This window comes from Scyliorhinus canicula, chromosome 10 (genome assembly GCF_902713615.1).
Source record: "Scyliorhinus canicula chromosome 10, sScyCan1.1, whole genome shotgun sequence".
NCBI lineage: Eukaryota > Metazoa > Chordata > Chondrichthyes > Carcharhiniformes > Scyliorhinidae > Scyliorhinus > Scyliorhinus canicula.
This window is the reverse complement of record NC_052155.1, coordinates 25,761,947-25,776,724: the sequence shown is the minus strand read 5'-3', so window position 1 is coordinate 25,776,724 and position 14,778 is coordinate 25,761,947. Positions and strand designations below refer to the sequence as shown.

At 48.7% G+C, this 14,778-nt stretch overlaps 1 protein-coding gene across 4 annotated transcripts in view; it reads left to right on the top strand.

Moving 5' to 3' along the window:
• LOC119972284 (protein argonaute-2) overlaps window positions 1–14,778 on the top strand; it is a 136,498-nt gene that overhangs the window by 34,962 nt on the left and 86,758 nt on the right. For all 4 annotated transcript variants that reach the window (XM_038808732.1, XM_038808730.1, XM_038808731.1 and 1 more), the window contains one exon: window positions 4,320–4,509. In XM_038808732.1, coding sequence (XP_038664660.1) covers window positions 4,320–4,509 — 190 coding nt within the window. The remainder of the gene's footprint in view (window positions 1–4,319; window positions 4,510–14,778) is intronic.

Here is a 14,778-nt window from a genome sequence, read left to right as displayed (position 1 = left end):
TACACTTCCTGGGTCCGTATCCCTCTATTCCCATCCTATTCATGTATTTGTCAAGATGCCCCTTAAATGTCACTATCGTCCCTGCTTCCACCACCTCCTCCGGCAGCGAATTCCAGGCACCCATTACCCTCTGTAAAAAAAAAAACTTGCCTTGTACATCTCCTCTATACCTTGCCCCTCGCACCTTAAACCTATGCCCCCTAGTAATTGACCCTTCTACCCTGGGGAAAAGCCTGACTAGCCACTCTGTCTATGCCCCTCATAATTTTGTAGACCTCTATCAGGTCGCCCCTCAACCTCCGTCGTTCTAGTGAGAACAAACCGAGTTTATTCACCGCTCCTCATAGCTAATGCCCTCCATACCAGGCAACATCCTGGTAAATCTCTTCTGCACCCTCTCTAAAGCCTCCACATCCTTCTGGTAGTGTGGCGACCAGAATTGAACACTATACTTCAAGTGTGGCCTAACTAAGGTTCTATACAGCTGCAACATGACTTGCCAATTCTTATACTCAATGCCCCAGCCAATGAAGTCCAGCATGCCGTATGCCTTCTTGACTACCGTCTCCATCTATGTTGCACCTTTCAGTGACCTGTGGACCTGTACAACTAGATCTCTCTGACTTTCAATACTCTTAAGGGTTCTACCATTTACTGTATATTCCCTACCTGCATTGGACCCTCCAAAATGCATTACCTCACATTTGTCCAGATCAAACTCCATCTGCCATCTCTGCGCCCAAGTCTCCCAAAATCTAAATCCTGCTGTATCCTCTGACAGTCCTCATCGCTATCCGCAATTCCACCAATCTTTGTGTCATCTGCAAACTTACTAATCAGACCAGTTACATTTTCCTCCAAATCATTTATATATACTACAAACAGCAAAGGTCCCAGCACTGATCCCTGCGAAACACCACTAATCACAGCCCTCCAATTAGAAAAGCACCCTTCCATTGCTACTCTCTGCCTTCTATGACCCAGCCAGTTCTGTATCCACCTTGCCAGCTCACCCCTGATCCCGTGTGACTTCACCTTTTGTGCCAGTCTACCATGAGGGATCTTGTCAAAGGCCTTACTGAAGTCTATATAGACAACATCCATAGCCCTACCTGCATCAATCATCTTTGTGACCTCTTCGAAAAACTTAATCAAGTTAGTGAGACACGACCTCCCCTTCACAAAACCATGCTGCCTCACTAGTACATCCATTCCAAATGGGAGTAGATCCGGTCTCGAAGAATTCTCTCCAGTAATTTCCCTACCACTGACGTAAGGCTCACCGGCCTGTAGTTCCCTGGATTATCCTTGCTACCCTTCTTAAACAAAGGAACAACATTGGCTCTTCTCCGGGACATCACCTGAAGACAATGAGGATCCAAAGATTTTTGTCAAGGCCTCAGCAATTTCCTCTCTAGCCTCCTTCAGTATTCTGGGGTAGATCCCATCCGGCCCTGGGGACTTATCTACCGTAATATTTTTCAAGACGCCCAGCACCTCGTCTTTTTGGATCTCAATGTGACCCAGGCTATCTACACACCCTTCTCCAGACTCCACATCCACCAATTCCTTCTCTTTGGTGAATACTGATGCAAAGTATTCATTTAGTACCTTACCCATTTCCTCTGGCTCTGCACATAGATTCCCTTGCCTATCCTTCAGTGGGCCAAGCCTTTCCCTGGCTACCCTCTTGCTTTTTATGTACGTATAAAAAGTATCTTTGGATCTTCATTGTCTTCAGGTGATGTCCCGGAGAAGAGCCAATGTTGTTCCTTTGTTTAAGAAGGGTAGCAAGGATAATCCAGGCCGGTGAGCCTTACGTCAGTGGTAGGGAAATTACTGGAGAGAATTCTTCGAGACCGGATCTACTCCCATTTGGAAGCAAATGGACGTACTAGTGAGAGATTTTCCTTAACCCTATTTGTCAATGACTTTTTGTGACCCCTTCTAGCCCTTCTGACTCCTTGCTTAAGTTCCTTCCTACTTTGCTTATATTCCACACAGGCTTTGTCTGTTCCCAGTCTTCTACCCTGACAAATGACGATGCCTACAATATCTCTCGTTATCCAAGGTTCCTGAAATTTGACGTATTTATCCTTCTTCCTCACAGGAACATGCCGGTCCTGAATTCCTTTCAACTGACACTTGAAAGTCTCCCACATGTCAGATGTTGATTTACCCTCAAACATCCGCCCCCAATCTAGGTTCTTAAGTTCCCGCCTAATATTGTTATAATTAGCCTTCCCCCAATTTAGCACATTCATCCTAGGGACCACTCTTATCCTTGTCCATCAGCACTTTAAAACTTACTGAATTGTGGTCACTGTTCCCGTAATGCTCCCCTACTGAAACTTCTACCACCTGGCTGGGCTCATTCCCCAATACCAGGTCCAGTACAGCCCCTTCCCTTGTTGGGCTGCTTTCTCACCACAACGAGAAAACTCTGTTCTCTCTCCCAAATTCCTTGGGGTGCACATCTCCAAAAATCTGTCCTGGTCCACCCACGTCGACACTACCACCAAGAAAGCACAACAGCGCCTATACTTCCTCAGGAAACTAAGGAAATTCGGCATGTCCACATTAACCCTTACCAACTTTTACAGATGCACCATTGAAAGCATCCTATCGGGCTGCATCACAGCCTGGTATGGCAACTGCATGGCCCAGGACCACAAGAAACTTCAGAGAGTTGTGAATACCGCCCAGTCCATCACACGAACCTGCCTCCCATCCATTGGCTCCATCTACACCTCCCGCTGCCTGGGGAAAGCGGGCAACATAATCAAAGATCCCTCCCACCCGGCTTACTCACTCATCCAACTTCTTCCATCGGGCGGGAGATACAGAAGTCTGAGAACATGCACAAACAGACTCAAAAACAGCTCCATCCCCACTGTCACCAGACTCCTAAATTACCCTCTTATGGATTGACCTCATTAACACTACACCCTGTATTCTTCATCTGATGCCAGTGCTTATGTAGTTACATTGTATATCTTGTGTTGCCCCATTATGTATTTTCTTTTATTCCCTTCTCTTCCCATGTACTTAATGATCTGTTGAGCTGCTCGCAGAAAAATACTTTTCACTGTACCTCAGTACATGTGACAATAAACAAATCCAATCCAATCCACCATGGGATTTAGTCTCACATTGGGAGAATTCTGCGTTGTGACAAGCATAATTGTACCCGTATATTATGGCTAGTTGGATTGCTAATAGTTCAAAGGTAAAATGTAATCATAATTTGATTTAATAGATGTTTGTGTGCTCCCAAAATTCCTGGGGGTTTATACATACAAATCCTTGAAGATAGGAACAGAATTAGGCCATTCAGCCCCTCAAACCTGCTCTGCCATTCAATGAGTTCAGGCTGATCTATGGCCTAACTCCACATGCCTGCATTTGATCCATATAATAAGAATGAGAGACAGGAGAAGCTGGTATTGTACTCCTTAGAGCAGCAGAGAACATGAAAGTGAAAATTAACATTTCGATGTTGATTATTGTGGGACATTTTGAGTACATAGAACATAGAACAGTACAGCACAGAACAGGCCCTTCGGCCCTCGATGTTGTGCCGAGCCATGATCACCCTACTCAAACCCACGTGACCACCCTATACCCGTAACCCAATAACCCCCCCTTAACCTTACTTTATTAGGACACTACGGGCAATTTAGCATGACCAATCCACCTAACCCGCACATCTTTGGACTGTGGGAGGAAACCGGAGCTCCCGGAGGAAACCCACGCACACACGGGGAGAACGTGCAGACTCCACACAGACAGTGACCCAGCCGGGAATCAAACCTGGGACCCTGGAGCTGTGAAGCATTTATGCTAACCACCATGCTACCGTGCTGCCCACAAAGTAACCTAAGGAGAAACTGTTGTTACTGGTGGGAGAGTCTGTAGCCAGATTCTGGATAATTGATGGAAGAGCTAAAGAGGAGAGACACACTTTACATGATAATATGAATATGCACTTTCCTGACACAATTGCAAAATGAAATTGAATATATATTTGAAAAAGCACAAAATCATGAGGCTATGGGAAAAGAGCAGGAAATGTGACTAATTAGATTTTGCAAAAAGCCAGCAATAGGCATGATGGGATGAATGGGCACCATTCTTTGCTGTTTGGGTTTGAAAACATACATGTTATAGGAGCTACTTAACGTGCTCACAATTATTGATTTGGCAAGAATTCTTCAACTTGGTGTCTTTCTGTAAATGCTAGAAATTATGGTGTAACTGTAGGTGTTATATTATGTGTAGAATCTATTTTTAATTCTTGTGTAAATACTTTCTTTTAGATGTGGCTTCGCCAACGCCGCCAGTGCAAACGCTGTCGACTTTCAAGCCACCTGTGAGACCTGATTTTGGAACAATGGGTCGACCAATCAAGTTACAGGCCAACTTCTTTGAAGTGGACATTCCAAAAATTGAAATCTACCATTATGATATAGACATAAAACCAGATAAATGCCCAAGAAGAGTAAACAGGTAGTGTGAAATAATATTTTGTTTTGTAATGTCAAATATGTCGGAAATGGGAAACTTCTGTTACTTAAGTCAGAACTGTGTAACTGTCCTACTGAGGGTCTTAATATTAAACAATTGCTCAGAGGACCATGCAAAGATTTGGTCTGTGAACCAATTGAAGTGAAAATTATTTCATTCTTTAGCCTGTCTAGGACCTGAAGGAAGGAATAGGTAATGTTGGCATTGAGTGCAGGAGCTGAAGTAGCGGTGGCACTGAGGCCTAGATTGATAAATTTGCAAATGAGGAAATGTTTTTCTGAGTGGGAAGTTGTCCCATTGTCCAGGGGAAGAAAAAGTAACAAATATAGGTGCTGGTTAAGGTGGAGGCAAGGAAGTCTGGAGCTGCACAATGGCATTGTAAATTGTAGCCTGCTGCTTGAATGTAATCATAATCAACAATCTTGTGTTGCAGTGGATAAACACTTCCAGAGGAAAATAAATGCCAATGAGATTATGTTTTGAGTACCGTTTAAAAAACCAAAAGTGTTATAATTACATATTCTGGTGGCTTGAGCTATTTTCTGTGCACACTGTGGACACCTTTACTGTCCCCCTCTGAAACAGTGGGAATGTTCAGAGCGGCTACAAAGCCATCTTATTCTCCATTTACGTAATTTTTGCTGTCTGTTTTTATCCCTTTCCTTTTTCTAACTTGTGGTTTTATTTTCAAAGTTCGAGGATTCTGTTTCTTCCCTATAAAAATTCAAATATATTTTTTAATTTCTTCCCTTTCTATCCCTCTCTCTCATCCACACTATCCTTGTGTCAACTCTCTTACCATACCCAATTCTTGAGGCATGAATCATTGCCATATTAAATTTGAATGAATGGTGTTAAGCACTTTTGATCTCACATATTTCCAGTTTCTTTCCTACATCGTCAGAAACCGGGATTTCACGTGACCCTTATTCCTAATGCATGTGCCATGTTAATCTCACGTTAATTTGTGGCAATCGGAAACCACCAAAAGGAGGCAGTATTAAGCATTGAACAATGAATATGATTTTTAAAATTCTGGTTTCTATCGAGGTGGAAAACTGTTCTCGAATGGAACATGATGTAGTCTGATAAAGTATGCTGTGAATGATTTATGATCTTTCATCTCACTGGAAATATGCAACACCCAGCACAGCAAGCAATCCTTTCTTTCCAGGGATGCGTGAATTTTAAGATGCTTGAATTCAGCCTGTGTAACCTGGTTCCTTGATCCCATGCCCTTTCATTCATCACATTTTGTCCAGAGGCTAAACTTGGTCATAACAAAACAGATGAAATGACAGCACAATTGAAATTAATGAGTACAGTCTGAGAGCGATGCAGAGACATGGCTACAGGATGGCTTGAGAGCTGAATATTGACGGGCATGACATTTGGGAAGAACAGGAAGTTGAGAACAGGTGGAGAGGTGACTTTGTTAAATAATGATGGTATGAGCATATTAGAGAAGGATGACCGAAGTTCAGGAAACCAGGATTTGGAAGTAGTTTGGGTTGACATGAGAAATTATAAAGGCAAGAAGTCACTTGTGGGAGTGGTGTACAGGCTCTGTAATTGTAACTACACGGTAGGACAGAGTGTAAAAGAAGAAATAACGGGAGCTCGTTAGAAAGATACTGCGATAGTCATGGGGGAATTTTGATTTATGTAGAGATTGGGAAAAATGAGGTGGGCAGAGGTAGCCGAGATCAGGGTTAATGGAATAGTTTCAGGGTAGTTTCTTAGAACAACACGTTCTGGAGTCAACCGCAGGGTCGGCTATGTTAGACCTGGTATGGTGCTATGAGATGGGATTAATGAATAACTTCAGAGTGAAGGCACCCCGAGGTAATAGCGAGCATAATATAATTGAATTTTATATTCAGTTTGAGGGAAAGGAGAACATGTCCAAGGCTAGTATTTAAAACTTTAATTAAGAGCAATTATGAGTGCATGAATGCTGAGCGGGCTAAAGTGAACTGGCAGATATGCTTCAGTGATAGGTTAACAGATGTTCAGTGGCAGACATTTAAGGGGTATTTCAGAATACGCAGAATAGATACATTTCAATGAGAAATAAAAATTCCATGGGTACGGCCCATCACTTGTGGCAGTATTAAATTAAATTAAATTAAATTAAATTAAATGAAAATCGCTTATTGTCACAAGTAGGCTTCAAATGAAGTTACTGTGAAAAGCCCCTAGTTGCTACATTCCGGCGCCTGTTCGGGGAGGCTGGTACGGGAATTAAATTTAAAGAAATAACATATATTTGCTTAAAAATGTGTGGCTGGTCAGAAGATTGGACAGAGTATAAAGAACATAATTGAATGGCAAAAAAATTGATTGAGGGACAAACTGGAGTATGAGAGAAAGCTAGACAATAATATAAAGATGAACAGTAAGAATTTCCATAGATATTTAAATACCAGTTAACAAAGTGAGCCTTGGTGCTATAGAAACTCCTTCTGGGGAATTGCTAATGGAATTTAGGGCTACGGTGGGTGAATTAAACAGGTAGTTTGCATGTGGTTTCAGTACACATCCCAGAAATAGCTGTAAATCACAAAATGGGAGGGAGGTACTCTGGAATCGTACAATGACCAGGGAAGTGGTATTGAGCAAATTGTTAGGTCTATGATCTGAAAAATCCCTGGCTCCCTAATGTCATGAAAGAAGTGGCTAATGCAATAGTTTAATGCATTGGTTTTAATTTTCCAAATTTGCCTAGATTTGTGGAAGCTTCCATAAGATTGGAAGTTAGCAAATATAACTCCTTATTCAGAAACGGAAAGAGGCAAAACCAGTAACTACAGACCAGTTAGCTTAGCTGCCATAGGGGAAATGTTAGAAGCCATTGTTAAAATCGTTGTGTATTATGGCGAATTTACACTAGAAAGCACGGAGGGTCAAAAACTAACGGAGCTTTATTTACAAGATGTGTTCACGACAGACTGTTTCTTCACTCTGGCAGTTTTCTACGCTAGTGACTTGCGACATCACTTTATAGAACAGTACAGCACAGAACAGGCCCTTCGGCCCTCGATGTTGTGCCGAGCAATGATCACCCTATTTAAACCCACGTAACCCGTATACCTGTAACCCAACAATCCCCCCATTAACCTTACACTACTGGCAATTTAGCATGGCCAATCCACCTAACCCGCACATCTTTGGACTGTGGGAGGAAACCGGAGCACCCGGAGGAAACCCACGCACACACAGGGAGGACGTGCAGACTCCACACAGACAGTGACCCAGCCGGGAATCGAACCTGGGACCCTGGAGCTGTGAAGCATTGATGCTAACCACCATGCTACCGTGAGGCCCCACTTCTGGTGACGACATGCATATATTAATGTACAGTGCTTACTGCAGCCACTAAGACTCAATATAAATACATAACATTTCCTCCCCCTTGAAATCGTACGTTCCCACCAATTTCTAACAAATGTAACGTGAACAACAATCAATAAATCAGATGGTTTGGAGGTCGTCGCACTTGGAGCGGTTGACGGGGACCTCTGCTTATTTGCACTCGTAACCTTTGGCGTTTTCGGCTTTGATTGAATGTCCTCCATGGTTGTTTTGAGCGCTTTCAATTCCTCCCGGCTGGCAAAAAGCACTTCCAGGAATAGAAATCTCGCTCTCTCCAGCCCCTTCCACGTGTGAAAAGTAGCATCCAACTGTGCTGGCTCGAACAGGTGATTTACACACACAGGGGCCTCCTTGACACTGACCTCAGCCTGGAATGTTGACGGAATTGCCTCCATATTTTAAAGTGGAGACAACAACCGGGTTTGACGAGTACTTTGTCAGAGCAAATGGAAGAGAAGCTGTCATTAGTGCAACCAAACTGGACCCTCTGCACGACCCTGCCTCCATCCGCACCCAGGTAGACCCTGGGCCCCCACACCATCCCAACACCTTCTCTGTGCTAGCAGCGCAGTAATACAATATCAAATTTGGCAGCACAAAGCCCCCTGACTGCCTATCTCTCTGCAGGACACGCCTTCGAATCATCAGAGACATTGCTACCCATATGTAGCCTGATTATAAGCCGCTCAACGTCCCGAAAAAATGACTTGAGTAGAAATACCAGAAGACAGTGGAATAGGAACATGAATCTTGGCAAGATGTTCAACTTAATTGATTGGGACCTACCTGCTAAGGTCAAAGGGAGGCTGTCCCACTGTTGTAAGCCAACTTTAATCTTACTCACCAGGCTGGTATAATTCAGTTTATGGAGCTGAGCCTCAACTCGAGGCACTGGACCGCCAGAGAACTAGTTCTAGCCAGGTGGAAAGGTAGAACCCTCCAAACCGGCTCCCTTCCCTGAAGTGTTGACCAGATAATACTCTCCCTTCTCTTGATTTAACTTGTATCCAAAGAAGGAGCCAAAGTTCTTCAGTATACTCGTTATGTATCCCATAGCTGGCCCTGAAACAAAAGATCTGCATACAGGAGGACACGTATTCAATTCTACCCTTAACTAGCCTGTTCCACTTGTCTGAGGCCCTCCGGGCAATGGCCAATGACTCCATATCTAAAGTGAACAGAAGGGGAGACATAGCCTTGTCCCCCTATGCAACCGAAAAGACCCCGAACGCATGGTGTTGGTACAAACACTGACGGAAGGAGCCTTGTACAAGAAACACATCCACAACGCAAACCGTAGGCCACTCCTGAACTTTTCTAAAACCGCAAAGTGGTATCTCCACTCGACCCTGTCGAATGTTTTTTCTGCGCCAACAACACAATTATCTCCGACTCCAGACCAACCATTGGGGTAAGAACCACATTCAGCAGTCGTCTCATATTTTTTTTTTTAGAATAATTTTTATTGAAAGAGTTTTTCCATACAAACATTTACCCCTACTAATTTTTTTAATTATTTACAACACAATCCCTCTAGGCAAATATCCCTCCCTCGCCCGCCCTCTCGCGCGCACCAGTCCTCCTCTCTCTTCCCCCCCCCCCCCCAGCAACAACTTAACAAACAAGGCAGCCTACAGTTTCAGACATGAGCAGCGAGCAGACTTGCCCGCGTTACAGTCGTGCATGTCCCCCCCACGACCCTTGCTGCCCCCCCCCCCCCCCCCCGGGGTTGCTGCTGCCACGACCCCGAACGTCTATCTCTGATCCAAAAAGTCAAGGAAAGGTTGCCACCGCCTGGAGAATCCCTGTACCGACCCTCTCAGGGCAAATTTGATCCTTTCTAGCTGAATATAGCTAGCCATATCGTTAATCCAAGTTTCAACGCTTGGAGGCCTCGCGTCCTTCCATTGAATTAATATCCTTCGTCGAGCCACTAGGGACGCAAAGGCCAGTATTCCGGCCTCCCTAGCCTCCTGTACCCCCGGTTCTACCCCGACCCCAAAGATCGCAAGCCCCCATCCTGGTTTGACCCTGGACCCCACCACCTTCGACACCGTCCTTGCCACCCCCTTCCAGAACCCTTCCAGCACCGGGCATGCCCAGAACATATGCACATGGTTCGCTGGGCTTCCCAGACATCTGACACACCTGTCCTCACCCCCAAAGAACCGGCTCATCCTTGTCCCCGTCATGTGAGCTCTATGCAGCACCTTAAATTGAATGAGGCTCAGCCTCGCACACGAGGAGGAAGAATTGACCTTCTCCAGTGCATCCGCCCACGTCCCACTTCTATCTGCTCTCCCAGCTCCCCTTCCCACTTGGCTTTCAGCTCCTCCCCTGATGCTTCTTCCGCCTCCTGCATTATCTTGTAGATGTCTGATATCTTCCCCCCTCCGACCCAGACCCCCGAGAGCACCCTATCACTCGCCCCCTTACTGGGGAGCAGGGGGAACCCCTCCACCTGCCGCCTAGCAAATGCCTTCACTTGTAAATATCTGAACATGTTTCCCGGGGGAGCTCAAACTTCTCCTCCAGCCCTCCCAGGCTCGCAAACCTCCCCTCTATAAACAGGTCCTTCAGCTGCCGTATGCCCACCCTGTACCAGCTCTGAAATCCCCCGTCGATGTTCCCCGGGATGAATCTATGGTTCCCTCTTATTGGCGCCGCCAACAGACCTCCCCTTTCCCCCCTGTGTCGCCTCCACTGCCCCCATATCTTGAGGGTGGCCGCCACCACCGGGCTCGTGGTGTACCTCGTGGGGGGGAGCGGCCATGGTGCCGTTACTAGGGCCCCCAGGCTTGTGTTGCCACAGGACGCCCTCTCCATTCGTTTCCAAGCTGCCCCCTCCCCTTCCATCATCCACTTGCGCACCATTGACACATTTGCCGCCCAGTAATACCCCGAGAGATTGGGTAGTGCCAGCCCTCCACTGTCCCTACTCCGCTCCAAAAAGACCCTCCTCACCCTTGGGGTGCCGTGCGCCCACACGTAGCTCATAATGCTACTCGTCACCTTTTTGAAGAAGGCCCTAGGGAGGAAGATGGGCAAGCACTGAAATAAAAACAGGAACCTTGGGAGGACCGTCATTTTGATTGACTGCACCCTCCCCGCCAGCGACAGCGGTACCATGTCCCACCTCTTAAATTCCTCCTCCATCTGTTCCACCAGCCTGGAAAAGTTCAACTTGTGGAGGGTCCCCCAGTTCCTTGCCACCTGCACCCCTAAGTACCTAAAGCTCTTTCCTGCTCGCTTGAAGGGGAGTCTCCCAATACCCTCTCCCTGGTCCCCCGGGTGTATCACAAAAACCTCGCTTTTGCCCAAATTTAGTTTGTACCCCGAAAAGTCCCCAAACTCTGCTAATAGTTCCATTATCTCCGGCATTCCCCCTTCTGGGTCTGCCACGTACAGCAGTAGATCATCCGCATACAGCGATACTCGATGTTCCTCCCCTCCCCTAGTCAGTCCTCTCCACCCCCCTGAACCCCTCAGTGCCATCGCCAACGGTTCAATCGCCAGTGCGAAAAGTAGGGGGGATAGGGGACATCCCTGCCTGGTCCCTCGGTGGAGCCCGAAATACTCCGACCTCCTCCCGTTTGTCACTACACTCGCCGTCGGGGCCGAGTAGAGCAACTTCACCCACTTAATAAACCCTTCCCCAAACCCAAACCGTTCCAACGTCTCCCACAGGTACTCCCACTCCACCCTATCGAATGCCTTCTCCGCGTCCAGCGCTACCACTATCTCAGCCTCCCCCTCCACTGCCGGCATCATAATTACATTCAGCAATCTCCGCACGTTCGTGTTGAGCTGCCGCCCCTTCACGAACCCCGTCTGGTCCTCATGGATTACCCCGGCACACAATCCTCTATTCTAGCTGCCAGGATCTTTGCCAGCAACTTGGCATCCACGTTCAGAAGCGAGATAGGCCTGTAGGACCCGCACTGCACGGGGTCTTTATCCCGCTTCAATATCAGGGAGATCAGAGCCTGCGACATTGTCGGGGGCAGAACCCCCCCCCCCCCCCCCCTCTCGCGCCTCATTAAAGGCTCGTACCAGTACCGGTCCCACCAAGTCCACATTTTTCTTGTAGAATTCCACCGGGAACCCATCTGGCCCCGGCGCCTTCCCCGCTTGCATCTGACCTATTCCCTTGACTAGCTCCTCTAGCCCTATTGGCGCCCCCAGCCCTTCTACCAGCCCCTCCTGGACCCTTGGGAACCTCAATTTGTTTAGGAAGTCCTCCATTCCCCCTCTCCTCGTCGGCGGCTCAGACTGATACAACTCCTTGTAAAAATCCCTGAAGACCCCATTCACTTCTTGCCCCTTCTGCACTACCTTCCCGCCCCTCTCCTTCACTCCCCCAATCTCCCTAGCCGCATCTTGTTTGCGAAGCTGGTGTGCCAGCATCCTGCTCGCCTTTTCCCCATACTCATAGACCGCGCCCTGTGCCCTTCTCCACTGCGTCTCTGCCTTCCTGGTGGTCAGCAGGTCGAACTTGACCTGCAGGCTGCGCCGTTCTCCCAGCAGCCCCTCCTCTGGTGCCTCCGCATATCTCCTATCCACTTCCAAAAGCTCCCCCACCAGCCTCTCCCTCTCCTGCCTCTCCTTTCTTTCTCTGTGTGCCCTTATGGAGATCAGCTCTCCCCTGATCACTGCCTTCAGGGCCTCCCAGACCATCCCCACCTGCACCTCACCCGTGTCATTCAAGTCCAGATAGCTCTCAATGCTCTTCCGGACCCTTTTACACACCTCGTCGTCCGCTAACAGCCCCACATCCAGCCGCCACAGCGGGCGCTGGTCCCGCGCCTCCCCCATTTCCACATCCACCCAATGTGGTGCATGATCAGAGATCGCAATGGCCGAGTACTCAGCTTCCCGTACCCTCGGGATCAGCCCCCTGCTCAACACGAAAAAATCGATTCTGGAGTACACTCTATGGACGTGGGAGAAAAAGGAATACTCCCTCGCCCTCGGCCTACCAAACCTCCATGGGTCTACTCCTCCCATCTGCTCCATGTACCCCCCTCAGCACTTCTGCCGCTGCCGGCCTCCTATTGGTCCTTGAGCTCGATCTGTCTAGCCCGGGGTCCAGCACTGTGTTAAAGTCCCCCCCCCATGATCAAGCCCCCTGCCTCCAGTCCCGGAATGAGGCCCAATAGGCGCCTCATAAAACCCGCGTCATCCCAGTTCGGGGCATATACGTTGACCATCACCACTTTCTCCCCCTGCAGCTTACCCTTCACCATCACATACCTACCCTCCTTGTCCGCCACCACCTCCTCCGCCACGAACGACACCCTCTTTCCCACCAGAATCGCCACCCCCCGGTTCTTTGCGTCCAATCCAGAGTGGAACACCTGTCCCACCCACCCCCTTCTCAGGCGAACCTGGTCCACTACCTTCAAATGGGTCTCCTGTAACATTGCTACATCAGCCTTCAGTCCCTTCAGGTGTGAGAATACCCTTGATCTCTTGACCGGCCCATTCAGCCCCCTCACGTTCCAAGTGATCAGCCGGGTCGCGGGACGACCCGCCCCCTTCCCCTGCCGATTAGCCATGTCCTGTTCCCTGCTCGCCCCGGGTCGACCCTCCCCTTCTGACCCGCTCCCCATGGCGATGGCCCCCTCCCCCCACCTCTCCAGTCCTCCACTTCCCGTTTCTGGTCTTTCCAGCAGCAACCCGGTGTCCCTCCCTAACCCCCCTCCCCCCCAGGCTAGGACCCCTCCTAGCCGCGATGTACCCTCCATCGTACTCCCGTAAGTCAGCTGGTTTACGCTGACCCGGCTGCTCCTGCCACACTCTGACTCCCCCCGGCTCGGGGGGGGGGGGCCTCCCCCCCCCCCCTTGCCACTCCTCCCTGGCCCCGCTCCAACGCGGGAAAGGTCGCCATTGCTAGCCACGCCCCGCACTCCTCCCCTCCCCCCTCCTCTGCCCCGCGCGCGGGAAAACAGAGGAAAGCCCGCGCTTTCGCCCTGCCACACCCCACCCCGCCATCTTCAGTTCCACCCCCGTCCCCGTCCATGCCTGTAAAGAACCCCCCCTAGGAGCCCATATCCCCGATCTGCTCTCCCCCCCCCCCGTCCCGCCTCCCCAACTTAACATTATAAATAACAGATAGATAACAAATAACAATGTACTTAACAGTCGCCCTCTACCAAACAGTATATATAACCATAAATAACCATGAATAACCACAATAACAATAACTAAGGGAAGTTGGCAAAGGGGGGAAAAAAACATCAGAAGAAAAACCCAAAGCAAGAGTTCAAGATCCAAACAAGGAAAGAAGAAAAAAAAAAGGAAACCGTTCCAATAAGAGTTGCCCAGTTCCGACCCAGCCGAAAAAAAAAACCGCTTGTTCAGCTGAAAGTACCCGAGCGGCTACGGCCGCCAAGTATCCCCTGGGTCTAATTCGAGTCCAGTTTCTCTTCCTGTACAAAGGCCCACGCCTCCTCTGGGGACTCAAAATAGTGGTGTTGGTTCCTGTAGGTGACCCACAAGCGCGCTGGCTGCAGCATTCCGAACCTGATCCGTTTTGCATGTAGCACCGCCTTCGTCCGGTTGTACCGGGCCCGCCGCTTAGCCACCTCCGCACTCCAGTCCTGGTAGACCCTCACCGTCGAATTCTCCCACTTGCTGCTCCTTTCCCTCTTGGCCCACTCCAGCACTCTCTCACGATCGCTGAGTCGCTGGAACCGCACCAGCACCGCCCTCGGGGGCTCATTTGCTCTTGGCTTCCTAGCCATGACCCTGTAGGCCTCTTCCAGCTCCAGGGGCGAAGGGACGGCCCCTGCCCCCATCAGGGAGCTCAGCATTTCTGCTACGTATCCCGGGAGGTCTGACCCCTCCAGGCCTTCTGCCAGGCCCAAGATCCTC